This window comes from Colias eurytheme, chromosome 12 (genome assembly GCF_061535395.1).
Source record: "Colias eurytheme isolate Ceu_HAF_F1 chromosome 12, ilColEury1 Martin Lab GWU primary, whole genome shotgun sequence".
NCBI classification, from domain to species: domain Eukaryota; kingdom Metazoa; phylum Arthropoda; class Insecta; order Lepidoptera; family Pieridae; genus Colias; species Colias eurytheme.
The window spans coordinates 1448047-1474936 of NC_142991.1; the positions used below are offsets into that span (position 1 = coordinate 1448047).

A 26890-nucleotide genomic window follows, 5' to 3' on the forward strand; every position below is an offset into this window, starting at 1 on the left:
TTCCGCGAATTTCCCGGGGATTTTCCGGGTGTTTTCCAGACATTTTCCGGACATTTCCCTTGCATTTTCCGGGGATTTTCCAGGCATTTGCCTGCCACGCATGTCCCAACATTTCTCAGGCATTTTTCGGGGATTTTCCAGGCATTTTCCACGCTTCTCCCGGACATTTCACGCATTTTCCGGACATTTTCACGCATTTTCCGGATATTTTCAAGGCATTTTCCAGAAATTTTCCAGGCATTTTCCACGGTTTTTCCGGAAATTTCCACGCATTTTCCGGTTATTTTCCGGGGATTTTCCGAGCATTTCCCGGGGATTTTCCAGACATTTTCCAGACATTTACAGGCTATGTCAGGGAAATGTCTGGAAAATGCCTGGAAAATATCTGGAAAATACCCGGAAAATGCGTGAAAATGTCCGGAAAATATCCGGAAAATGCGTGAAAATGTCCGAGAGAAGCGTGGAAAATGTCAGGAAAATTCCCGGAAAATATCCGGAAAATGCGTGAAAATGTCCGGAAAAAGCGTGGAAAATGCCACTTCAAATTTGCGAAGTAATTAAAGCAGAAAACCAATAAATAAAAAGAAAGCTAAAATCTTTCATATTAAATGTATATGGGATATTCATATTTCATACTTAATGTATGGGAGGGTTTAAAGATATTTTTTTTTATATTTCTCGATTTATTTTTAAAAATTTATTACCGCCATTTTACTCATTAGGTTAAGTACTTTCGATATCAGTTTAAAGTTTTTTGTTATCTGTAATACTTACGGAAAAATCGCCTGTGCACACTTAACGATTACACCCTGTATACTATTCAAAGGAGAAAAAATATGATAATAGGCATAAATTATTATTATTATTTTTTTAAGATGGTTGATTTCATACGAAAATCAGTCTTTTTGAAAGTTTAACGAACTCCTGTTTACAGATTACATGGGCAACGACATCGACGTGAGGAATTACGTTCAAATTAAAAAGGTTCCTGGTGGAGATATGAAGGATAGCGTGGTCATACCGGGTGTGGTTATGACCAAGAATGTAGTACACAGGTATGATAGTAATTATATTAATAATTATATTAATTACAATTTAATTCCAAGTTCCCTCTTAGGCATGAAAATTTATTTCACATCTATTTCAATCGTACATTTGAAATAAATATTTTTGAAGTGAAAACTTCTTTAGCGGCGTTGGGTATAAAATCTTAAACTCGCGTCAGGACACGTAGCCTGATCGAAAAAGCGTAAGACGGATTTTTTTTAGCCCTTATATTCCATGCGTAAGACGGATACCATTCCAAAATATCAAACATGCTGAACGTTAATAATCAAGTTTTCACTTCTGCCGGCACTCCCGGAGTGCAACCCATCTTTTTTTATTTGAGATTTTTTTTTGTGTCTACTATTTAAATGTAAATATCACAGATTTTTTCTATTTTTTTACAAAATGTGTGTTTCTTATAAAAGTGAGTGAGTTACAGGGGTATGCCGCGTCAGATTTCAAATCCGACGGTGCTGCTTCTAGATTGTTCTATCGCGTACCAGCGCGTGGAGGGGAAACTAACTTCGTTGGAACCTGTTTTGATGCAGGTATGTAGGTTCTAGTAGAAATTAACTCTTTTATGATTTTTAACTTTTCTATTAAGTAGATTATATTACAGAAAATCTTACTTTTATTATTTTACATTTTGACAAAATGCACCAAAAAATGGAAACTTATGAAGTGTTAAATCATAAGAATCGTCACTATTACAAAATTCAAATTTAAATTTTTTAACAATAACCTCAGATTTTTGATGTATATATTAAATTTAGGCTCCGATTTTTTTTTAATATTTTTATCTTAAATTTTAACGTGAACGTTACGTAACGAGAACGTTTTTAAAATCGTTTTTCGGGTGACATGTTCAGAAACTTGTGTCACACCAAAACCTCACGAGCGCGATCGCAGGTATAACGAGATAGAGACGGACCGATCTCCCGTCTCATCTCGAGCGCTGCCACCAATAAGACGTTATCACGTGAACATCTTGATCGTAAACCTACTTTACAAACAACCAATTTTTTTACTACAGGAACAAGAGTATTTAGCACGATGTGCAGCCCGCATATCGGCGTTGCGGCCTCGCGTCGTGCTCGTGCGGGGCGCTGTGGCTAGAGCTGTGCAGGACCGGTTGAGGGAGTTGGGTATGTGTGTGTGTGTCGTATTGGTTTTGGTGTGTATGTATGTGTTTGTGGGTGTTTCGTATTGGATTAGGAAACTCGTGATGCGTGTGTGTGAGATTTAGTGTGTACGGGTGGGTGTTTGTTTGTGAAACTTTAGAGAACTCGGTATCGGAATGTATGATTGTACCCTATTGGCTTAGGGAACGAAAAATGTGTATATATGCCCTATTAGATTAGGGTACTCGGTATGTGTGTTTGTGCCCTATTCACCTAGGGAACTTGGTATATGTGTTAGTGCCTTTCGTTAATTTTTTTTCGTGTTTGTTTTTATTAATATTAATCATAAAATACATTTTTTATGAATGTGAAAATAATGAAATGTTTATTTATATTGCTTATTTATCTACTTTAGGTGTTGCTTTAGCACTCGGAGTTGGTGATAAAGCGCTTCGTAGAGCAGCGCGATGTGCTAAAGCAGATCTGGTTGCCTCTATCGATGCTAGGATTGGAATGCCTAGACTTGGCACTTGTAAAAACTTTTATGTCAAAAATTGTGAGTATCAATGTGTTTTTTTTATGTTCTCAAGAATAAATTATCTATTGTTGTTTTTACAGCAGTAATGATTGTTTTATTTTTAACCTAAGAACATTTTGTTACTAAGTGTGATTTTAACAGTATAGCTATCTCTAACTACTTACCTGTTTTGAAAAAAAATGTAGTAAAAAGTAATGTTATATTTTAGATTCGAGCAAAACTCTCATGGTGTTAGAAGGATGCGCGGAACCGAACTTAGGTTGTTGTATTCTATTACGTGGCGCTAACAACCAAGAGTTGATGCGAGTAAAGAAAGTAGTCAAGTTCATGTTACTCGCTTGCTATAATTGGAAGCTAGAAAAAGCATTCCTCGGTGATATAGAAGCAGTACTACCAGAACCCGGAATGAGCTTTGTGGATGATGAAGATGAACAAAATGATGATAAAAACACAAAAGAAGAAATAATAGAAACCGGGGAAGCGGTACTCGAAAGAATAAATACCAATGGTTCTGATGATAGCGACGATATATTTGTTAATGCGAGGAGCAACGCTCTTATTGATAATTCTGAAACGGGAGAAGTAAAAGAGGATTCAAATACTAATGTTAAAGACAGTGATCCACTGAAAGCGAAGCAGTTTCGTAAAACTGAAAGCGATAAGAATCTCAGTTGCGGTGTGCCGATACGGGATTTTAGTGATCCGCTGAGGTCTACACTGTCTATGGAAGACGAGGTTTTTCTTCCTGAGGAGGCCGAGTTGAAGGCGGATACGAAGAGTGAAAGGTATCGTTAAATATATAATCTTAAGGACGCGTTTACGAATCTGACAAAAATACGCAGTTTTTCGGTGCATTTTGCGGCGAAATAGTACAAAACCAAATTTAACTAATAATTACCATAAATAGATTACTCCTTAATCTTATCTTATCTTCTAAATGGTACTATATTTTAAGTCGAAAATTTTGGTTTATAATATTGAAAAAAATAATTTCCGTTGCCTCTTCACCCAAAATTGACAATATCGTGCTGAATAAACGAACATTTTTCTTGTATTTAATAAAACAAATTGATTTATTTAAAAATATTTTAAGTAAGTAGACATGTCTAACTCAAAAAGGTACTAGATAAAACTATCAAAATGTTACAAATAGGCTGAGAAAAAAATGAAAATGAAACCTTATTTTTTCACATATTTAGTTGTAACGCGTGATACTTATTGGATTGAAATAAGGGTTATTTTACCGGCTCATCTTGATTTATTGCACAAAAATTTGTAATGAAATATTTTAGTCTGCCGTATTATTATAGTACTCTTTGGTCTGCGCTCGGCCGCCGTTGTGAGTGGACACTGTGACGCTTGTAAGCAGCTCCTCGTTTACGAAAAGATCACTGTACGAATACAAAATATTTCACCTAATAAACTTGATCCTTCACGCATTACCTAACCTTACCTCCGGACTTGATGGAGTGACCTGAAGGTGTACTTCGAAGACGGCTACTGGAACTAATAGACGAGTAGAGCTAGGTATGCCGAGTTTGGGCTCGTTTTGTTAGTTATGTTGAGACCTTACCTCCGGACTTGATGGAGTGACCTGAAGGTGTACTTCGAAGACGGCTACTGGAACTAATAGACGAGTAGAGCTAGGTATGCCGAGTTTGGGCTCGTTTTGTTAGTTACGTTGAGACCTTACCTCCGGACTTGATGGAGTGACCTGAAGGTGTACTTCGAAGACGGCTACTGGAACTTATAGACGAGTAGAGCTAGGTATGCCGAGTTTGGGTACGTTTTGTTAGTTATGTTGAGACCTTACCTCCGGACTTGATGGAGTGACCTGAAGGTGTACTTCGAAGACGGCTACTGGAACTAATAGACGAGTAGAGCTAGGTATGCCGAGTTTGGGCTCGTTTTGTTAGTTACGTTGAGACCTTACCTCCGGACTTGATGGAGTGACCTGAAGGTGTACTTCGAAGACGGCTACTGGAACTAATAGACGAGTAGAGCTAGGTATGCCGAGTTTGGGCTCGTTTTGTTAGTTACGTTGAGACCTTACCTCCGGACTTGATGGAGTGACCTGAAGGTGTACTTCGAAGACGGCTACTGGAACTAATAGACGAGTAGAGCTAGGTATGCCGAGTTTGGGCTCGTTTTGTTAGTTATGTTGAGACCTTACCTCCGGACTTGATGGAGTGACCTGAAGGTGTACTTCGAAGACGGCTACTGGAACTAATAGACGAGTAGAGCTAGGTATGCCGAGTTTGGGCTCGTTTTGTTAGTTACGTTGAGACCTTACCTCCGGACTTGATGGAGTGACCTGAAGGTGTACTTCGAAGACGGCTACTGGGACTAATAGACGATTAGAGCTACGTGAAGGTAGTCGTGATGATACACCCGAAGGGCAACTGGAAAGATATGACGATCAATTTTTGAAGGAGAACATGAAGACACATTTAATTCCATTTTATAAGAACAGCCTCCTTCCAGAATTGACCGATCCAAGATTCAAAAGAAATATGGAACTACAGGAACATTCATCAAATTGCCATAGTAATATAATGAAAACTAAGAATTAATTAAAAAGAATTGTTTTTCGTGAGTTTTATCCATTTTTTTATCTTTTACCCTACATAACCCTACCCTATCTATCCTACCCTACACTACTCTACTCTACACATTGATTATAAATAGATAGATACATTATATTACCACTATCATCACTACATAGTACATATAAAACAAAGTCGCTTTCTCTGTCCCTATGTCCCTTTGTACGCTTAAATATTTGAAACTACGCAACGGATTTTGATGTGGTTTTTTTTAATAGATAGAGTGATTCAAGAGGAAGGTTTATATGTATAATAACATCCATTAAATAGTGGAAAAGTACTGTTATTTTTGAGGTTTCTAATGTGATGTCGTAAATAATAACATTTTTTCCGCTTACATTGCAAACGCAGGCTGAACCCTACGAGTTTTATCAAAATAATGTACTAAGTATTGTACACATTGAAAAAGTCTACATAAAAGTCCGTGATGGTATATGTCTATCTCTTATGGATAACCCACAATTACTTTTTTTTGTCATTTACTTTTTACGACAAATAATGGCTAATTTTCGAAGCGATTTTAACCAATACAGCATTAATTCTTAACCAATTAAATACCTTAAATACATTGTTAATTTAATATAGATCTATATGGCCCTTTACACCGTATGATTTAAGTGAATATTTTCGAAGATATTACAGATTTAAAAATTGCGGGACGTAGCGTTTGCGGCGGTACCGGCCGGCCGCCGCGGCCGTGCCATTGCACCCATGACCCATGCGAAGCATGGGCGGGTCGCTAGTTAGATATAAATAAAGATACATATTATATACGTATGATATAAGATTTTTGATAGATTTTATTAAAGTGAAACTTTTATTACATCGTCTCAAACTTTTTGGTCTGTGTAGCGCATGTCGCGTGTATCGCGGCTGCCGAGTAGGTATACCTACTCGGCAGCCGACCGTCACGCGACATGCGCTACACAAAGCAGTGTTCGGAACCGTTCGAACAGTTTCACTTTTACCGTGGTTTCATAAAACCACACAACATTTTATTTATAGTAATGTTTCAGTATATTGGAACTTAAAAAGTATTTGCAAGTACCTATCAGTAGTATATGTATGTGCCAAATAAAAGTATTTTCTTTCTAGTTTTCGAAAATCCACTTGCATTTGATACCACAACAAAATTATATACTAAACTTACTCCTGTGGCGCTGAAACCCCGAAGTGGGTCTTGGCCTCCGAGACGAGAACTCTCCACCTTCCCCGGTCCTGAGCGGTCTCTTGCCAATTGTCATTGGCTTGGAGCTGACTCAGGTCCCTCTCCACTTGATCGCGCCAGCGATACTTGGGTCGACCAACTGGCCGTCGGCCCGACGGACGACCCAAGTATGCTCTCTTCAGACCTCGCTCCTCACCCATTCGCTCTACATGCCCGAGCCAACGCAGGCGTCGTGATTTTATTTCCCCCAAGTATATTTGGCTCGGCCATGAGTTTTTCTAAATCGGCATTCTTACGGACTTTCCAGCTTCCATCCTCTTGTTGGATAGGACCAAAGATCTTCCTAAGAAGCTTTCGTTCGGTAACTAAAAGGTTACGCTCTTCGTTCTGGGTTAGGGTCCAGGCTTCACAACCATATGTAAGTATTGGTCTTATAACCGTCTTGTATATCCGCAGTTTGGTTTTTTTACTTAAAAGCCTGGACACGAGCACTTTATGCAATGCTGCACCACACTTGAGGGTATTTTGGATGCGGATTTTAATTTCTTCCTCTCTGGTGTGTGTATCAGTTATCGTGCAACCCAGATATCTGAAGCTAGCTACTCCCGTGTACGTTGTATCTCCAACCTGTAGGTTTTGGCGCTGAGTTCGTGTGTCCCTATAGCGCTTCATGTGGAGATATTCCGTTTTTTTGACATTTATTTTTAGTCCGACTTTTTCTGCTTCTTCTTTCAAGATCTCAGCGGCTTTGCTAACTTCGTCACGGTTTTCACCAAGCAATGCGAGGTCGTCTGCATATCCAATTACCATATGCTTTCCATTTAGTAGCACTCCGCAGTCCAATGCAAGCATTTTCCGCAGGATGTATTCCAGTACCAAATTGAATAGCACAGGCGACAGAGAATCGCCTTGTTTTAAAAAATTAAATAAATCAGCATTTTTTACAAGTCCCAGGTAGTGCTATTGTAGATTCAACGTCCTTAATGTTCTTCGACTCCCATCTGCACAGCGAGGCGGAAGAACACTGTGTCAAAATGTTTGCTGGGACTCGCGTCGAACGCTGGGGGTTGTGATGGAATAAATTTGAATATGCTGCTGCTTACTCTTCCTCACACCCTGAAACCTTTAACTCAGATTATTAATGGCTCCATTTTGACGTCGACGTTTCCCGATTTGTGGAAAAAAGCTTTGGTTCGGCCTCTGCCTAAGAATCGTAACCCTGTTTCATTCAAGGATTTGAGGCCGATAAGTGTTTTGCCGTGCATGTCGAAGGTATTGGAGCGGGTTGTTTGTAGGCAACTTACGGAGTTTATTGAGAACAATAACTTGCTTCCCGTATTTCAGTCTGGTTTTAGGAAATGCCATAGTACCACAACAACTCTGTTGGACGTAACGGACAATGTATTGGCCGCTCAGGATAAGGGTATGTGTACCATCCTTGTGCTGCTTGATTTTTCCCGAGCATTTGATTGTATAAGTATTCCTTTGCTTCTGTCGAAGCTGCGTTACTATGGCTTTAGCCACAGCACAGTACACTGGTTTCACAGCAGAGTGTCGAAATCAGATTGGATGATGGTAGCTCCGTATTTTCAGATTTTGGTCTTCTTGATAGAGGTGTTCCCCAAGGCTCTATTCTGGGCCCCATCCTATTTATTTTATACTCGGCCGATATAGTTAATTCAATAAAAAAGTGTAAGTTCCACATTTATGCCGATGATACTCAGGTTTATATTTCTTTCTTTCCGAATGATTTTGATAATGCTATAAAACACTTGAATGATGACCTTTCACGTATTGCAGATTGGGCTGACACAAATGCTTTGGTGTTAAATCCTGATAAGACAAAGTATATGTTATTCGGTGCAAAAAAGTATATCACATCTATGCCACCTTTTGATGTTAAAATCGTAGGTAAGACAATCCAGAGAGTTTACGAGGCGCGCAATCTAGGTCTTTATGTAGATAGCTCACTAAGATATGAGAAACATATCACTAACACAGTTAGTAATTGTTTTTTCCGTTTAAAAACTTTGTATAGAGTGCGTCCATACCTGTCGGAGGACCTTCGAGTGCGTTTGATAGAATCTTTGGTTCTATCTAAACTTAATTACGGTGATACTGTCTACGGTCCACGTCTCCTGGCCAGAACCGAAAGGCTCGTACAAAGAGTACAGAATGCGTGTACGCGCTACTGTTACACAATTCCACCTCGCAGTCACGTCACGCCATTCTTAAATAAGCATGGAATTCTCAAGCTAAAGGCAAGGCGCCAATTGCATCTGGCGTCTCTTATGTTTGGGATCATCAAGACCCGTACGCCCATTTACCTTTATGAAAAGTTAAACTGGACAACCAATAGTCGGGATGTTGCGTGCAGAAGTTGCGCTCAGCCACTTATTATTCCTCAGCATAGATCGACTACTTTTAGAGGCAGCTTCCGCTATGCAGCATCAAAAATATGGAACGACTTGCCCCCACCGATTAGGTTATTGGTTAATATTAACACGTTCAAGAAACACCTTAAAAACTACTTGATCGATGAGCAGCGTAGGATAAGCTAGTGTCCAGTTTCTGTTTCTGTTTTCGTGTTCTGTTCTTTCACTGAATTATATTTGATGTGTTTGTAGCTTTGGACAATGTTCTTTATTTTAGGCCTGCGTGTAATTTAATATGATGTATAATGTAATGTATATATGTACCTATATCTGTTTTATTGTATTATTTTATTATATTACTTTATAATTATATGTGATATTTATATATATGATTTTCATACACTCAAAATGCACTACTTACTTATTATAAACACTATTTTAATTATTATTATCATTGCGTCGTCTCACGTCCGTGAGTCGGATCTTAAAGGGATCTTGTTGAAAACCAGCGCCAGGCATAATATGCCTGGCACATGCTGAACTTGGTCCTTTTTGGCGATACGGGGGCACTTTCATATTACATTGATTTATTTTTTGTTTTATTTTATTATTGTTTTCCATTTCTTTTTTGTATGTTTTTGTTTTGCTTTTATTAATGTTTTGTGATGATTGTGTCTTACTGATTGCCGAATAAACGTATTTTCTTTCTTTCTTTCTTCTTTCTTTCTTTTAATCCGGTAAAAACCGCAAACTCTTCTGTTAGTTCTTTGCCTACTCTCACTCGCATGTTACTGACTCCAATAGCCGCTTTTATTAAGTCCACCAGTTTGGTTGGAATTCCAAGCTCCTTTAAAATTGCGAACAGGGCGCCCCTATCGATACTGTCGTAAGCTTTTTCAAAATCCACAAATAGCGCGTGCATGCTCTGAGCATATTCCCACCTCTTTTCCATTATCTGTTTGAGGAGGAAAATCTGATCTATCGTACTTCGGTTCCGACGAAACCCACACTGATAGTCACTGAGAATTTTTTCCGCGTAGGGTTCCAGTCTGTCCAGCAATATGTACGACAGGATTTTATATGCTGTTGGCAGCAGAGCAATTCCGCGGTAGTTGCTACATTTCTTCTTGCTACCTTTCTTGTGAATTGGGCAGATGATCCCTGTATTCCAATCTTTGGGCTGTATCTGTTCCTCCCATATCCTTCTAAGGACTTCGTACAACTTGGATTGAAACACCGCTCCACTTTGCTTCCATATTTCGGAAGGCACGCCGTCAATACCTGGTGCTTTGTTATTTTTGAGCCGCATAATTGCTTTGTGCACTTCTTCAAATGTGGGAGCAGGTACATCTTCCTCGTTGTCTTCAGTCTCCCTGATTATTTCAGCTTGAGGAGGTGGGCAGTTAAGTAGGATCTGGAAGTACTCTCGCCATGCCATCTTGATGTCATCTCTATCAGTAATGAGGTCACCATTTTCGTCCTCCAGTACTTGGGTTGTTGGTTGATATCCTTTTTTTGTGGTTTTGACTTCCTGATAGAATTTCCTTGATTCACCGGCTCGTATAAATGACTCCATATTTTGAATGAGGTCATCAAAATGCCGTCTTTTGGCTCTTCTGATTGCTTTCTTGAGCTGTAACCCGCATTCCATGTATTTTCCAATCCATTGCCTATCTTGCTCCGCCAGAACCTTATAGTGTCGTTTTTCTTGCATTTTATCTTCACACTCTTGGCTCCACCACTTCCTCCGCTTTTTCTTCTTGACCTTTCCTAATACTTTAAACCCAATTTCTTTTACGGTGTTCTTTATATTTTCCCAAACTGTGTCAATACTATCATTAATATCTAAATCTTTAAATCTATTACTTAATTCTAATTGAAAATTTTCTTTAATATTTTGTGATTTTAGGTTGTCTATGTCAATTCTATCATCTGCAGTTTGTGAATGTCTTGTTACTGATTTTATTCTAAACTTCAGTTTTATTCCCAGCAAGTAATGATCACTGTCACAGTCTGCCCCGCGGAAAGTTCTTACATCCTCAATGGTTCTTTTGTGACGCTCATCAATCGCTACGTGATCGATCTGATTAATGGTGTGTCCGTCCGGGGATCGCCAAGTTCCCTTATAAATATCCTTGTGCGGAAACATAGTACTTTTGACTACCATGGCTTTGGCTGAAGCAAAACTTATTAGTCTTAGCCCATTGTCGTTAGAGTGCACATGCTTACTATGTGTTCCGATTGTTGGGACATATATATTCTCCCGTCCAATTTTGGCATTAAAATCCCCCAGTACTATTTTAACATCGTAGCTCGGTAATTGGTCGTATATTAATTCAAGCTGTTCGTAGAACTGATCCTTATTATCGTCTTCCGCTAATTCTGTAGGAGCGTATACATTAACTAAGGATATGTTGGCAAATTGACCTCTAATACGAAGTACTGATATTCTATCAGATACAGCGTCGTAGCGAATGACATTATGGATAAAATCTTTGGCGACTATGAATCCAGTACCGTGTGTATGGTGTCCAGTGTCATTACCGCTATAAAATAAAATCGCTTTGTCGTCAATATTACACTCCCCTTTGCCCGGCCATCTTACTTCTTGGAGTGCGGCTACTTTTACACTGTATCTACGCAGCTCACTATTTACTTGGTAAATGGCACCCGGGCGAAACAAGGAGCGGACATTCCATGAAGCTATTCGTAAATCCTTTATGCCATGCCTGGAGTCGTCGTTCTTGGGATCGGGTTTTCTTTTTCTCGTTCTCGGTTTCGTAACACGAAGATTTTTTATGTGGGAGGGGTGTTAACCCGCCGCACAACCCCCATATTGCTGGAGGACCACACCCATCGTTGGTCAGCGAGTCCATCGGACTTAGCCGGTAGCGTAGCTAGGCTGTACTACCGACCATCCCCCCATCCGCCACCCGGGGGACGCTCCCCTACGCCGCGAGGGCCAGCGCGAGGATATACTAAAAAACGAGCCCAAACTCGGCACACCTAGCTCAGCTCGTATATTAGTTCCAGTAGCAGTCTTCGAAGTACACCTTCAGGTCACTCCATCAAGTCCGGAGGTAAGGTCTCAACATAACTAACAAAATGAGCCCAAACTTGGTACACGTAGCTCTAATCATCTATTAGTTCCAGTAGCCGTCTTCGAAGTACACTTTGGCAAGTACTTGTTTACCAATCAATCACTGTCCAATGAAATTAGGTAAATGGTATCTACTTTTGTGACCATTCAACGTTACAAACAAATCAAAGTAAATTTAAAAAAAAACATGGCAATAAAAATAAGTTCAATTATCAAGTCGTGTCAGTTTAGTCATAATTTCGTCGTTTCTCGCATTTCGCTGTGTGTGTGAGCCGTGCACGTGTAGTAGTAAGACTCAAAACGTAAAATTGATGCGCGTCAATTTGTATATGCGTCCTTAATGTATATAAATCTCGTGTCACGATGTGTGTCCCCAATGGACTCCTAAACCACTTAACGAATTATAATAAAATTCGCACACCATGTGCAGTTCGATCCAACTTGAGAGATAGGATAGGTTTTATCCCGGAAATCCCACGGGAAAGGGAACTATGCGGGGTTTTCTCTGAAAACGCGGGCGAAGCCGCGGGCGGAAAGCTAGTTTTATTATATTTTTTTATTTATAGGTTTGATTTTTGAGTTTTTTTTGTTTGTTTTATTATTATAAATATTTGAGACAATTTTGGAACCGGCTCTCTTGATGTAATTGATAATTCCCATACCAACCAACATTAAAAAATAAACAATGTCCCCATAGATGGTGTACAGATGACGTAGTGCTCTCAATGTCACCAAACATAGTAGTCCCAGCGCCAAGTAGGCCGCTGTACTCAGCGCCGCGACCGCACACACCGCGCCCGCAGCGCACGCACGGCAAGGAACAGAAAACGACGCCTGTGCCGGTAAGATTTTTTTTTATTTTTTATTATAGGACATTATTACACAAATCGACCTAGTCCCACAGTAAGCTCAATTAAGGCTTGTGTTGTGGGTACTAGGCGACGATAAATATAATATTTAATAAACACATATATAGATAATAACACCCAGACCCAAGAACCAATAATTGAGTTCATCACACAAATATTTGCCCTGACCGGGGATCGAACCCGAGACCGTCGGCTCAGTAGGCAGTTACTTTACCACTGCGCCAACCGCGTCGTCAAATAGATATAGATTATACTTTAATTATTGCAGAAATTTTGTTTTTGGAACGAAGTTCCTTATTGCGCGCTGTGAAAGAGGGCTAGACGGAAAAATTCTCACGAAAAGTTGTAACGACACTTTTTTCGACTTTTTTCTCTCATAGAAAGCAAGTCAGCTATTTTAGTAACTTCGTTCCATCCGAGTGACCCTTGACACCTCTCAATTTTTTTATTTATTTTGTGTATGTTAAAAAAAAGGAACAAAACTTGGCTTCCTTCCATACAGCTGGATGTACGCAAGGATTTGAACATTGGCCGCCTCATCCATAAAAAAATACATTTTAATGACACTAAAAATATTTTTTTCACAATAATTATTGTCTCATCATTTTATTAAATAAGTTTAGGTTTAAATAAATTCTCATATATTCAATTTGGTCGCCTGTGTGAGAAATTGTCCTTTTAAAAAAATATATTCCTTATAATGATTTATAATATTGATAGCTACTACAAAAAAGACGAATTTACCTTTAACCAATTACTTTACTACCAAGGAACCGCACCCGTTCATAAAGCAAGCGATCACAGCACCTGCGGATGACTTGGCAATGCGGAGGTCGTTAGCGCACTTTCGGGCGACCGGATGTCGATATGTTACTGATAATCATAAGAGTGAGTTTGGTAGACTAGTTTGTCCACTATAAAAATTGCTTTTTGACAGCTCGACGGGTGATACCAGAAGTGATGTCCAAAAGATTATCGATTGTGATACTATTTCAAGTATAAATTCAAAATATTATCATAAATCGAATCAGGTACGTAAATAATAATTACAACGTAAACGTACTAATAAGATATGTAATAATAAGACCACATATCTATTGCATTTTATGTTAAAACTAAACTAAACTAATATTTTATTATTTATTGGTTTCTATCTTACAATTTGGTTGTCTTTATGTTTAAATTATTATATACTACATAATAGAAGAGTTTTTCTGTATCGGATATATTTTACAGAGTATTTCTATCGATTATTATAAACTATCGACCCATCATTGAATAATTCTGTGTAGACATCACTAAGTGGGCAGGGCCTGCCCATGAAGTACAATAATTATTTGTATGACATTTTAACATAGACAATACAATCCTTTATAGGCGTGAAGCTGTCAAAAAGCAAATAATATAATGGACAGAGTATAGATATATTAATTTTATAAGTTGGTTTTACACTAGAGGTACTTGGAAAAATTATAATTTATAAAAAAATACATATATTACAAAGTTCAGGATTTTTTTTATAAAATTTTAGGGATTGTGGTGATACATGGATGTGTGTGATACATGAGTAGTGCTCGGAAAAAATATTTATAAAAAAAGTTTTACAAAGTTAAGGACCCTTTCACATAATATTTGGGGTATATTAGTTTTCCCATCAACATTTCTTTGAATTTACTGATATCCGAATGTTGAAATTACATGTAATAAGTCCCACTTCTGCTACGATACACATTTTTTTATTCAAAACATTTTTCTTAAGCAATATTTAACAATAACTTCCAGTGGAATGTCCGAAATACAATCCATCTGTGATCAAGCAAGTGGAGAGTGAGAAAGAGACGAACAAACAGACAGAAAGTGTGGAACCCCCGGATCCGTTGGACCCGGTCAATCATCAGAAACTTAGTCTACTATTGTACAGCTATAGCAATAAGTCGCCAAACGTGCCTGACTTCTGTGTTAATCCTTGGTAAGATCTTAAACCTAGGTATCTAAAAAGATTTGTTTATTTAAATATCTTTTGATAACCCACTACAGTTTTTTTGTTAAAGATTGAATGAAAATTTCAAAAAATATTGTAATTCGAAAACATTGTAATTATTATAATTTTGAATACTTTTAAAATTTCACTTTTATTGTCACAAACGTAGAATTTTTTGTCATAGATACCTTAAAACGTATAAAATACCTTAGATGTGTGAATTACCTATAATAATAAAAAACTGTCGTCTAATTTATTTTTTTCCAGGATAGTAACAATGGAGATGTATGGACGTCATGATATTTCTCTCGGCGCATTTCTCGAGAAATACTGCTTCAGTCCCGACCACAAGTGTCCTTCTAACACTTGCCATGTGCCCATGAACCAGCATGTTAGGAAGTTAGTTATATTCAATTAATTGCCTTAAAATTAAATAGTTAACAGTCAGAAAATAACCTGCTTAAAAAAGAGCGTGTATGCGGAACACACGTGTCAGAAGTGAAACTTCTTTGGCAATATTTAAAGATACCAAAATCGTTAATCTATCACGTGACGGTATTGCCATGACGTGATCTTGAAATTTTACTCTCAACGAGCCGAAAGAAGTTTAATAAAACTATGAAGTGAAACTGAATAGATAAAACTTTTATCAAATTTTTGCAGGTTCGTGCATGATGACGTGTGTATAACAATAACATGCAATACTATTGGCCATAGTAATGTGGATAAACCGAAGGAGGATTTGAATAAACAGGTATGTACAAATAATTGCAAAAAATATTTATTTTGTTCCATTAAATTGCAATTCACAACATATGTCACGAATAATAACGGACCTAGAATGGAACCTTGTGGGACACCTAATGTTATAATTGCACTCGGCAATTTCTGACCATTCATTGAATCTGCGTAAAAACTTTTTTCTCTAACTTTTTTGTTTTCGACATAATCGAATGCTTAAGCAAGAACACCTTTTCCATTTTGTTGATTTTCCCAAGTTTCATAGCCTTAATTTGCAGTATGTTACTCGTCGTAACACTACACATTAATCAAGCATCAGTGTTTGAAATACCCTTGAAAAATCCAAATTGATCGAACTTGTTAAAAATGTTGATAAAGGTGACAGACGGTGATTTACAAGCGTGCGTTATTATTAGTAATAAAGCTGTCATGTTCTGGTCATGCTGCGTGATATAAATAAATATTTCAGGACAATTTTCACACACCGCACGATCTGATCCCATACTAAGCTTTCGCTTGTGTTATGGAAACCAGTTGGCTGATAAATATACTTAATAATTTTAAATAAATATTTATATAGATAATTAACACCCAGACTCAGAGCAAACATCTATGTTCATCACACAAATATTTGCCCCGGGTGGGAATCGAACCCACGACCTCTGGCTTGGAAGCAACTTGATCACGCAACACGGCGCTATCCCGCACACGCGTAACCCTAAGTGCCATTTTACCACGCATTGCAGCACTATCACGCCCACGCGTTGCTCATGCAGTGACTAAGTAATGATATCGTAGGCGTAAGGCGGTGTTTTAGTCACGCTACGATCTAAGTTCCACATTACCACGCAGCACGGCGCCATTACGCACGAGCGTTATCTATACTAATATTATAAAGCTGAAGAGTTTGTTTGTTTGTTTGAACGCGTTAATCTCAGGAACTGCTGGTCCGATTTGAAAAATTCTTACGGTGTTAGATAACCCATTTATCGAGGAAGGCTATAGGCTGTATATCATTACGCTAAGACCAACAGGAGCGGAGCCACGCGGATGAAACCGCGAAGCGCAGTTAGTCACTAATAATAAAGCTCTCATAGGTGGTGTTCTGGTCGCGCTGCGAGATATGCGCCACAGTATCCCGCGGTGCCCCCTTGTCCCGCAGCGCGCGGTCGCTCTCGCTGGCCCAGTACCTGCGCACACGTGTGGCCGCCCCCCGACTCGCCCGCGCGCTGTGCCACCACCCGCTCAGCGCACACTCACACGCGTTCGTCACTCGACTCACTACCGCGTGCTTCAGGTGAGTATCATTTACTTACCGATATTTCTCTAGGCGCATCTCGAGAAATACTGCTGCAGTCCGGATCACACTTGCCATGTGCCCATGAACCAGCATGTTAGAAAGTTTTATTTATAAAAATAAATAAATTTAATAGCTAACAAAAGAGCGTGTGTGCAGAGCACACGCGTCAGAAGTGAAACTTCTTTGGCAAGATTCAAAGATACCAATATTGTCGCCTTACTCCATGACGTGATGGTATTGCCATGACACGATCTTGAAATTTTACTCTCAGCGCCCAAAGAAGTTTCATTTCAAAAATAAAGTAGAAAGAAGGAAAAATGTTTATTTTTTTTTGTAGGAAATTGCCCACTGTTTATATTAGATGAAAGAAATATATATCATAATTTTATTTTACTTGTCAACAATAAAATAGTAAATAGACTTAAGATAAACTAAAATAATGTACTCGATGATCAAATAAATTCCAGATACAACAAGATATCAATGTACGAGATACAACTGCCTCCAGACGTGATATCCATAGATTATGATGTGAAGCAGATGCGAGAATCCCTTATCGCACATCTCAATGACTTAATGCTGAAAGGTGAGTTACTTTGAGGAAAAAAATAAACATTTACTCCCAGGAAATGTTTCCAGCGTGTAATAAGTACTGTTGTACAAATCGCCAAATTATTATTTTGATGAAACTGATATTTTGCCATAATATTGTTAATTGTAACGTCTTGTAAAGTAAATTCATACTTTGAGACGTATCCTTAATTTAATTCTTGTATTGTAGTCATATATTGCAATATTATGTCAATTCAACTCATATTTTCTTATTTTGTGACTTCCAACATCAACTCATTACTTTCAACGTCAACTCATGCTCTCAACGTCAACCCATAACATCCAAAGTCAACTCATGTCTTTCAACATCAACTCATGACTTTCAACAGCAACTCATAGCATATCGTGTTCAGGTCACGAGACACTAAGTGCGAGTGACAACTGCGGTGAGGCGGAGCGTGAATATGCCGCGTTCAAGTTGCATATGGAGCATTTGCATCTAGCACTTACTGCTCCTAGTAATATGTCATCCGTTCCTGGTAAGTGATATTATACATTTAACACTGAAAACTGTGTAACACCACATGTTATACCTGTCAATCGTACAACATTTGAAAACATATCTTGTACTTGCAAATTTAACACTTATGATATACCGTGTTATGTTTACCTTTTAATAACCAGTCTTCTAAAACTTGATTTCTGTCAACCACTTGCCCCCTATAGTGTATCGTTTACCACCTTTCACCGATTTTAAAAAGCAAGTATTTTTTAGAAACGAACACTTTTCGAGTTCTGTCCTTTACACTATACACCATAATAATTATTTTCTTGTTTATATAACAATCTTCTTCTTGTGGTCCAACAAAATGTAGGTAATTATTATCATTAGTACACCTATCCATGCATTTAAATTATTTATTTATTTATTATTTATTTGACACTTCATTACACACATTATTTTATAAAATATAAAAGTAAATAATAAATCACAAAGTTACAGCTTTAATATGTGTAACGGGGCGGCCTTATCACTTCAGAGAAATTATATTTTTAATAACATATTTTAATAAACAGACATGGTCCGTCGACTCTGGAACGTATACGATAACATAATAACTGGAGAGAAGATGCTGCGGGATGCACAGGACAAACTGTCTCTTACCGCCAAGGGCAAAGTGCAAATGGAGAGTAATGGTGAGCAGAATGTTCTGTAATTAGAAAAATAATAGGATTTATTGTGTATGCACTTTTTTGAGATTTTCTTCTGATATGTTTGATGTGCATCGATTTCTTAAACGGTTGGGACTATGTCGAAAAGAACGTACGAATAATGCTATGAATATTCATGTTCCATCTCATTTATAACGAAAAAAATTACTTTCTAGATTTTGATAGTTATATCCCAGATTGATTTTGACTTCGTACTTCTCAATGTTACAACATAATACTTCCTTCGCAATAGCAGAATTATAGTTGATTTTTAAGATTTAAAATAAAAATGCTTGATATTCTTTTCAGTAGAAGACAGGACAGATTCAGAGGACTCCACTGGAGATTCGTCGAATGAAATAAGTGGTGAGTGTGCAATATTTATAATAAGAAATACAAATATTAAAACGTCCATTTAAATACTCGGAGGACTATTTATTTGCTGCAGGAAAATATTCATTAAAATATGTTTTCAGATGGTAACAGAGATTCCGAAAAAGAACACGGTGGTAAGTCTTTTTTACAAATTGATATAAATTCGTTTATAGCAAAAAAATATTTAAATATTTATTTATTGACGTACAGAAGAAGAAGAAGAGAAAGGTGATAAGAAAACAGTAAAGCAGATTTTGTCACAACTACTCAGCAATAATCAACCGTCTAATCAGGTATATCCCAATATAGTTTATATTTACATACTAATTTCGAATCATGAATTTTTTTTTTAAACTTCAAATTGCATATTTGTATTTCAATCTTCAAATTACGAATTTTGTAGCAAGCTTCGAATTACGAATTTTGTATTTCATACTACAAATTACAAAACTTGTATTTTAAGTTTGGAAAATGGTTTGGAATTACGAATTTGTATTTCAAACTTCGAAATATGAATTTTGTTTTTCAAATTTTGAATTTCGAATTTAGTATGTCTAACTCCGAATTACGATTTTTGTATTTCAAACTTCGAATTACGTGCGTATGTATTTCATACTTCCAATCACAAAATTTGTATTCGAATTTCAAATTATGAACAATATTAATATTTATTTTAATATTTTATCCACAAGGGTGGTATGATAATATCAAGCGGGGTTGTACCAGTGGTGGTAAAAGCGGGTGAAATAGGCTCAGTGATAGCGGCCACACTTGCGTCCGTCACTTATCAGCATACCTTGCAACAACATCGTCAACGGCATAGGTATAACTAATGGATCTATGTAATCTAATTGTTTGTAGATAAGTAAATAAAAAAATGTGTGCGTGTACTAGTGTACACACGTAAGAAGTGAAACTTCTTTTTGACCTAATTTTTCAAAAAATAATTTACTATATGCAACTTTACAGAAATACGTCGAATCAAAGATGGCGCGTAACGGAAAAATGTCACGCGTAACGAAAAAATGTTACACTAAATTTTTTTCCAACCCCGATAAAGAAGTTTCACTTCAATAAATTAAAATAATAATACTATACAGGGTGTCACGGGTATTGTGTACTAAGGTCAATGGAAAGTATATTTTTTAAGATACTGATTACTATGCGCGATTTTTTTTACTTTGCGCAATTGTTATGCCATATTATGTTCATGACAAGTTTATAATTTCAAGTAAACACACAGTTTAAGAAAAAGTCGACTATTTTTTACTGCTGGTGTAGTATTTTTATGTTATCAGCACGTGATAAACTGTGGGTTCCATTGTACACTATGTCTGGGAAGGACACCCTGTATAATAATGGTACGACGATTTTATCAAACTGATAATTTTTTCACCTTTTTTATATAGAAATTCAAGAATCAATTGTTAAAACAGCTATAGATAGTATTATAAAATATCTTTTTGATATTTTTAGTACTCAAAGTGAGCAAGAGGAACACGAGAACTTAACATCTAGCAAAGATAAAACCGACGGTGACAAAGCGAAGGCCAAGTCAAATAATGATCACATCGAGGTGTTGTTAAAAGTGAGTATAAGTTATAACATTGTACTTCATACTAAAATATTATTTAAAACAGATTTTGAATGTTAATCCGTGTAGTGATACAATAAAAAACGGTTCTACAATGAGTTATTGCTAGAAACCTTATAGAAGGGATGTGTCCGTCAGTCCGTGAAATGCAAAAGTGTGTTATTTTTTGTTTGTCTTTCATTCACGTTGCAACGGGGTGATTTTATGATATACTTTTTGTGTCTTTAAATAGTAAGCAGGCTAGAGATATGGCTACTATTTACCAGGATGAAATATATCATTACGATAGCAATTACGCTGTAAAAGTGCGGGTGGTGCCGCGGGCAATAGCACGTGATAATAGCAAATATTGAGCTGACCGGTTGGCTTGGTTAGTAGTGGCCCTGCCTTCCAAGCCAGAGGTTGTGGATTCGATTCTCACCCTGGGCAAATATTTGTGTGATGAACATAGATGTTTGCTCTGTGTCTGGGTGTTAATTATCTTTATAATTATTTATTTAAAATTATATATGTATGTTTATCAGCCATCTGGTTTCCATAACACAAAAAGCTTAGTATAGGATCAGATCGTGCCGTGTGTGAAAATTGTCCTGAAATATTTATTATTGAAGTGAAAACTTCTTTAGCGGCGTTGAGCACTTTTTCTGTAATGGGTATAAAATCTTAAACTCGCGTCAGGACACGTGACCTGATCGAAAAAGCGTAAGACGGATACCATTCCAAAATATCAAACATGCTCAACGTTAATAATCAAGTATTCACTTCTGCCGGCACTCCCGGAGTGCAACCCGTCTATTTTTATTGCTATTGGCTAGGACGGGCTGGTGTGTCGCGTGTACTACGCGGCACAGTTCCACAAGCTGCGGCACATGCTGGTCGCGCCGCTCAGCGCTGCGGACCCCACTGAGCATAGAGACGAGAAGTGCTGCGACCCGCACAAGGAGAGGGACAGTGAGTGTGTTCATATTGCACAGGACGTGTGTTAATAAAAAAATTTGGTTGTCTGTAAAGTCGGTTTACTGACGATAGTTGAACGTGACAACGTCCGATTGTGCTTCTTTGTCGCTCGTTCCGCGCTCTCGCTCGCACTTCAAGCCTTACATGGAACGCCTCAGATGGGCCAGAGCGAGGTAACGCCGCATGAGTCATGTTTTTTCGTGCGTGCAGCCGGCGCTATCGAATTATAAGACGTTGTCACGTCAAAAGATAGCAATGTAATTGTAGTAAATACTGAGCAAAGTTGAATCTTTACATTAAATGTAACGGGTATCCTGCATGCGTTGCTACGTCAGCTCAATAACTGGGTGTGTTAATACGTATTCGTATGTTATGATCAGTAAATTGAAGGTAGCATGACGTATGAGTGTGTTGTGATCAGCAAATTGAACGTGGCATGACGTATGAGTGTGTTGTGATCAGCAAATTGAACGTGTCATAACGTATGAGCGTGTTGTGGTCAGCAAATTCAACGTGGCATGACGCATGAGTGTGTTGGGTCAGCAAATTGAACGTGGCATGACGTATGAGTGTGTTCTGGTCATCAAATTGAACGTGGCATGTCGTGTGACTGTGTAGTGATCCACAAATTGAACGTGGCATGGCGAATGTTATGGTCAGCAAATTAAACGTGTAATTACGTATGAGTATGTTGTGGTCAGCAAATTGAACGTGACATGACGTATGGATGCGTTTTGGTCAGCAAATTGAACGTATAATCACGTATGAGTATGTTGTGGTCGGCAAATTGAACGTGGCGTGACGTATGAGTGTGTTGAGTTCAGCAAATTGAACGTGGCATGACGTATGAGTGTGTAGTGGTCAGCAAATTGAACGTGTCATGACATTCACACGTCACACTCATGTATGTTGTAGTGTGCTTGTTAAAGCGTGTGAGTACATAATTGCACATAAAAAATTCTATCAATATTTTGAAATAACCAGTGAGTGCACGTGTTAGTTAATAAAAGTATAATTTTGTACGGAATAAATTCTAAAACTACAATGTTTATAGTTAATACCGCTCCTTCATCATAATACTCAATTAATTTCAACATGGAAATGTATGGAATGGAACATCAATTTAACACAATATAATTTCACTTACAGACAAAGGTGTGTGCGAAATAGAGGAAGGTTTCATCCGTTCGTTAGCGCAGTGTGTGCCCTGGGCTACTAGGGGAGGAAAATCTGGCTCTACATTCTGTAAAACTAAAGGTAAGTCCATATCTTTACATGTGATATTATAAATGAGAAAGTTTTCATTATTCTTTCTTTCACGTCTCAAATTCTCGATTTTGTGGGCTATTTTTTGCTCTCAACGTACAATAGGAAATAGAATAGTTTTTCAATTTCTAAACCTATCTATTTCAGATGACAGATATGTACTGAAAGAAATGACAAAACCAGAATGGCAACAGTTCCTAGAATTTGCTCCACACTACTTCAACTATATCACAAACTGCAGGAATAATAAGCAGCCCAGTTTGCTCGGTGAGTTTATTTTATAAAAGATATAATTTCTATTTAAAATGTTTAATGTAACGAAAACCGCATTTTTTTTTCAACGAATCTGTCTAGTATCTGTTAAATATAAATTTTGGTCTTTGAAGTTTTAAATCCTTATAATTAAAAAAAGTTATGTTTTATTATAACCCGTTTTATGTTCATGAATAAAAGCGTAGTGATAGCTGCAAAATACTTATGAGTGTGTTTTGGTCAACAAATTGAACGTGTTATGACGTATGAGTGGTTTGTGGCCAACAAATTGAACGTGTTATGACGTATGAGTGGTTTGTGGTCAACAAATTGAACGTGTTATGACGTATGAGTGGTTTGTGGTCAACAAATTGAACGTGTTATGACGTATGAGTGGTTTGTGGTCAACAAATTGAACGTGTTATGACGTATGAGTGGTTTGTGGTCAACAAATTGAACGTGTTATGACGTATGAGTGGTTTGTGGTCAACAAATTGTACGTGGGCGGGGCGGGCAGCGGCGTGCTGGTGACGGAGCACGTGTGGTACGGGCGCGGCACGTGCGCGGGTCGACCTGTAGAGTGTGTGTGACGTGCGAGTGTGTTGTAGCGCGCATCCTGGGCGTGTTCAGCGTGGGCGGGGCGGGCAGCGGCGTGCTGGTGACGGAGCACGTGTGGTACGGGCGCGGCACGTGCGCGGGTCGACCTGTAGAGTGTGTGTGACGTGCGAGTGTGTTGTAGCGCGCATCCTGGGCGTGTTCAGCGTGGGCGGGGCGGGCAGCGGCGTGCTGGTGACGGAGCACGTGTGGTACGGGCGCGGCACGTGCGCGGGTCGACCTGTAGAGTGTGTGTGACGTGCGAGTGTGTTGTAGCGCGCATCCTGGGCGTGTTCAGCGTGGGCGGGGCGGGCAGCGGCGTGCTGGTGACGGAGCACGTGTGGTACGGGCGCGGCACGTGCGCGGGTCGACCTGTAGAGTGTGTGTGACGTGCGAGTGTGTTGTAGCGCGCATCCTGGGCGTGTTCAGCGTGGGCGGGGCGGGCAGCGGCGTGCTGGTGACGGAGCACGTGTGGTACGGGCGCGGCACGTGCGCGGGTCGACCTGTAGAGTGTGTGTGACGTGCGAGTGTGTTGTAGCGCGCATCCTGGGCGTGTTCAGCGTGGGCGGGGCGGGCAGCGGCGTGCTGGTGACGGAGCACGTGTGGTACGGGCGCGGCACGTGCGCGGGTCGACCTGTAGAGTGTGTGTGACGTGCGAGTGTGTTGTAGCGCGCATCCTGGGCGTGTTCAGCGTGGGCGGGGCGGGCAGCGGCGTGCTGGTGACGGAGCACGTGTGGTACGGGCGCGGCACGTGCGCGGGTCGACCTGTAGAGTGTGTGTGACGTGCGAGTGTGTTGTAGCGCGCATCCTGGGCGTGTTCAGCGTGGGCGGGGCGGGCAGCGGCGTGCTGGTGACGGAGCACGTGTGGTACGGGCGCGGCACGTGCGCGGGTCGACCTGTAGAGTGTGTGTGACGTGCGAGTGTGTTGTAGCGCGCATCCTGGGCGTGTTCAGCGTGGGCGGGGCGGGCAGCGGCGTGCTGGTGACGGAGCACGTGTGGTACGGGCGCGGCACGTGCGCGGGTCGACCTGTAGAGTGTGTGTGACGTGCGAGTGTGTTGTAGCGCGCATCCTGGGCGTGTTCAGCGTGGGCGGGGCGGGCAGCGGCGTGCTGGTGACGGAGCACGTGTGGTACGGGCGCGGCACGTGCGCGGGTCGACCTGTAGAGTGTGTGTGACGTGCGAGTGTGTTGTAGCGCGCATCCTGGGCGTGTTCAGCGTGGGCGGGGCGGGCAGCGGCGTGCTGGTGACGGAGCACGTGTGGTACGGGCGCGGCACGTGCGCGGGTCGACCTGTAGAGTGTGTGTGACGTGCGAGTGTGTTGTAGCGCGCATCCTGGGCGTGTTCAGCGTGGGCGGGGCGGGCAGCGGCGTGCTGGTGACGGAGCACGTGTGGTACGGGCGCGGCACGTGCGCGGGTCGACCTGTAGAGTGTGTGTGACGTGCGAGTGTGTTGTAGCGCGCATCCTGGGCGTGTTCAGCGTGGGCGGGGCGGGCAGCGGCGTGCTGGTGACGGAGCACGTGTGGTACGGGCGCGGCACGTGCGCGGGTCGACCTGTAGAGTGTGTGTGACGTGCGAGTGTGTTGTAGCGCGCATCCTGGGCGTGTTCAGCGTGGGCGGGGCGGGCAGCGGCGTGCTGGTGACGGAGCACGTGTGGTACGGGCGCGGCACGTGCGCACGGTTTGACCTGAAGGGTGCGGCAAGGCATCGCCTCGCGCTCGGTGCTGCCGCTGCTCCGCCTGGGCAAGCTGTGCTAGTGGACGATAACTTGCTTGCAAGTGAGTATCGATTTTGAGTCTTAAGTTAAGAAGGGTAAGGTTCAAAGTCGCCCATCACAACAAATTTCGACAGAGAACGCCGCATTTATTGTATTGTAAGGTTCGAAGTCGCAAGGTTACAATGTGAATATTTACGTAACGTAATAACAAGTTGTTTTGACTCACATTTTAAATTAATAAAGTTTGTTTTTAAACAATTTTGGTCAAGCAACCTTAAATATAATAGACGAGCAAAAATATGTGTCAAAAAAGTCAATTTTTTGTGTTTTCTAATCACATATCACTTCTGCCTTCTTTGTCGGATTCGCAATCCGACATATCAAATTCTCAAAAAAAAGCTATAAAAATAAATATTTCTATTCAAACATTATTTGCTTTTTAATGCTCTAAGATTTTTTGTCCAATGTCCAAAAAACTCCAAAAACTATATTTAAAAACGTTCCAGTACGCTGGGACCGTCAACTCTACGTGTCGGCAAGTACCGCTAACACGCTATGGAGTAGCCTGGAGCGGGATACTGCGTTTCTTTCGCAACACCACGTGATGGATTACTCGTTGCTGCTGGGGATACAAGATAATACGCTCGTTTTGGGGATAATAGGTGAGTGAAAAAACGAAAAAAAAAATTGCCACTAATAAATATAACTGTCTCATTGATTTCAGTTTTTTTTTTTAATCTATTTTACCGACTAGTACTAGGTAGAGCTTTTAATGATAGGACATTAAGTAAAAGCTCTCTCAGGGCTTGATAGAGCTTTTAATGATATTACAATTAGTAAAAGCTCTCTCAGGATTTCATAGAGCTTTTAATGATAGGACAATTAGTAAAAGCTCTCTCAGGACTAGGTAAGCTTTTAATGATAGGACAATTAGTAAAAGCTCTCTCAGGACTTGATAGAGCTTTTAATGATAGGACAATTAGTAAAAGCTCTCTCAGGACTAGGTAAGCTTTTAATGATAGGACACTGAGTAAAAGCTCTTTCAGGACTTGATAGAGCTTTTAATGATAGGACATTAAGTAAAAGCTCTCTCAGGATTTGATAGAGCTTTTAATGATAGGACAATTAGTAAAAGCTCTCTTAGGACTTGATAGAGCTCTCGGGCTAAAATCGCTCATTCAAGCGCGCAATGAGGCCGATATAAAACCTTTGCTGGAACTCAGACTCAAACATTTATTTATTCAATTAGACTTCTTCTAGAAGCACTTTTGAAACGTCATTAGGTACATATTTTTAACATTTACCACCGATTCGGAAAGCAGAGAACTTTCAGAGCTTTGCATTGAAAGCCGCGGAAATCGGAATATCTGCGCTATTTGTACCAGTAGGCAGTAATCCTGATTATATCACGCTTAAGATATTTATAAGGTTCTATCGAATTCGATTTTTAGTTTTAAAGCATTCAAATATGATTTCTAAATTAATTTTTTTTAGAATAAAAATAACGATTTTTTAAGTACTTTTGTCC

At 39.6% G+C, this 26890-nt stretch overlaps 1 protein-coding gene across 1 annotated transcript in view; it reads left to right on the plus strand.

Moving 5' to 3' along the window:
* The window catches only part of fab1 (1-phosphatidylinositol 3-phosphate 5-kinase fab1), a 34406-nt gene that overhangs the window by 6547 nt on the left and 969 nt on the right, over positions 1 to 26890 (plus strand). The window contains exons 10-33 of the mRNA XM_090107623.1: positions 935 to 1055; positions 1487 to 1595; positions 2081 to 2192; positions 2584 to 2724; positions 2915 to 3491; positions 12653 to 12797; positions 13595 to 13712; positions 14607 to 14793; positions 15073 to 15204; positions 15469 to 15559; positions 16644 to 16843; positions 17314 to 17432; positions 17812 to 17937; positions 18476 to 18595; positions 18920 to 18976; positions 19087 to 19119; positions 19196 to 19278; positions 19678 to 19808; positions 20462 to 20573; positions 21395 to 21530; positions 22686 to 22793; positions 22950 to 23069; positions 25235 to 25423; positions 25869 to 26024. Coding sequence (XP_089963749.1) covers positions 935 to 1055; positions 1487 to 1595; positions 2081 to 2192; positions 2584 to 2724; positions 2915 to 3491; positions 12653 to 12797; positions 13595 to 13712; positions 14607 to 14793; positions 15073 to 15204; positions 15469 to 15559; positions 16644 to 16843; positions 17314 to 17432; positions 17812 to 17937; positions 18476 to 18595; positions 18920 to 18976; positions 19087 to 19119; positions 19196 to 19278; positions 19678 to 19808; positions 20462 to 20573; positions 21395 to 21530; positions 22686 to 22793; positions 22950 to 23069; positions 25235 to 25423; positions 25869 to 26024 — 3423 coding nt within the window. The remainder of the gene's footprint in view (positions 1 to 934; positions 1056 to 1486; positions 1596 to 2080; positions 2193 to 2583; positions 2725 to 2914; positions 3492 to 12652; positions 12798 to 13594; positions 13713 to 14606; positions 14794 to 15072; positions 15205 to 15468; positions 15560 to 16643; positions 16844 to 17313; positions 17433 to 17811; positions 17938 to 18475; positions 18596 to 18919; positions 18977 to 19086; positions 19120 to 19195; positions 19279 to 19677; positions 19809 to 20461; positions 20574 to 21394; positions 21531 to 22685; positions 22794 to 22949; positions 23070 to 25234; positions 25424 to 25868; positions 26025 to 26890) is intronic.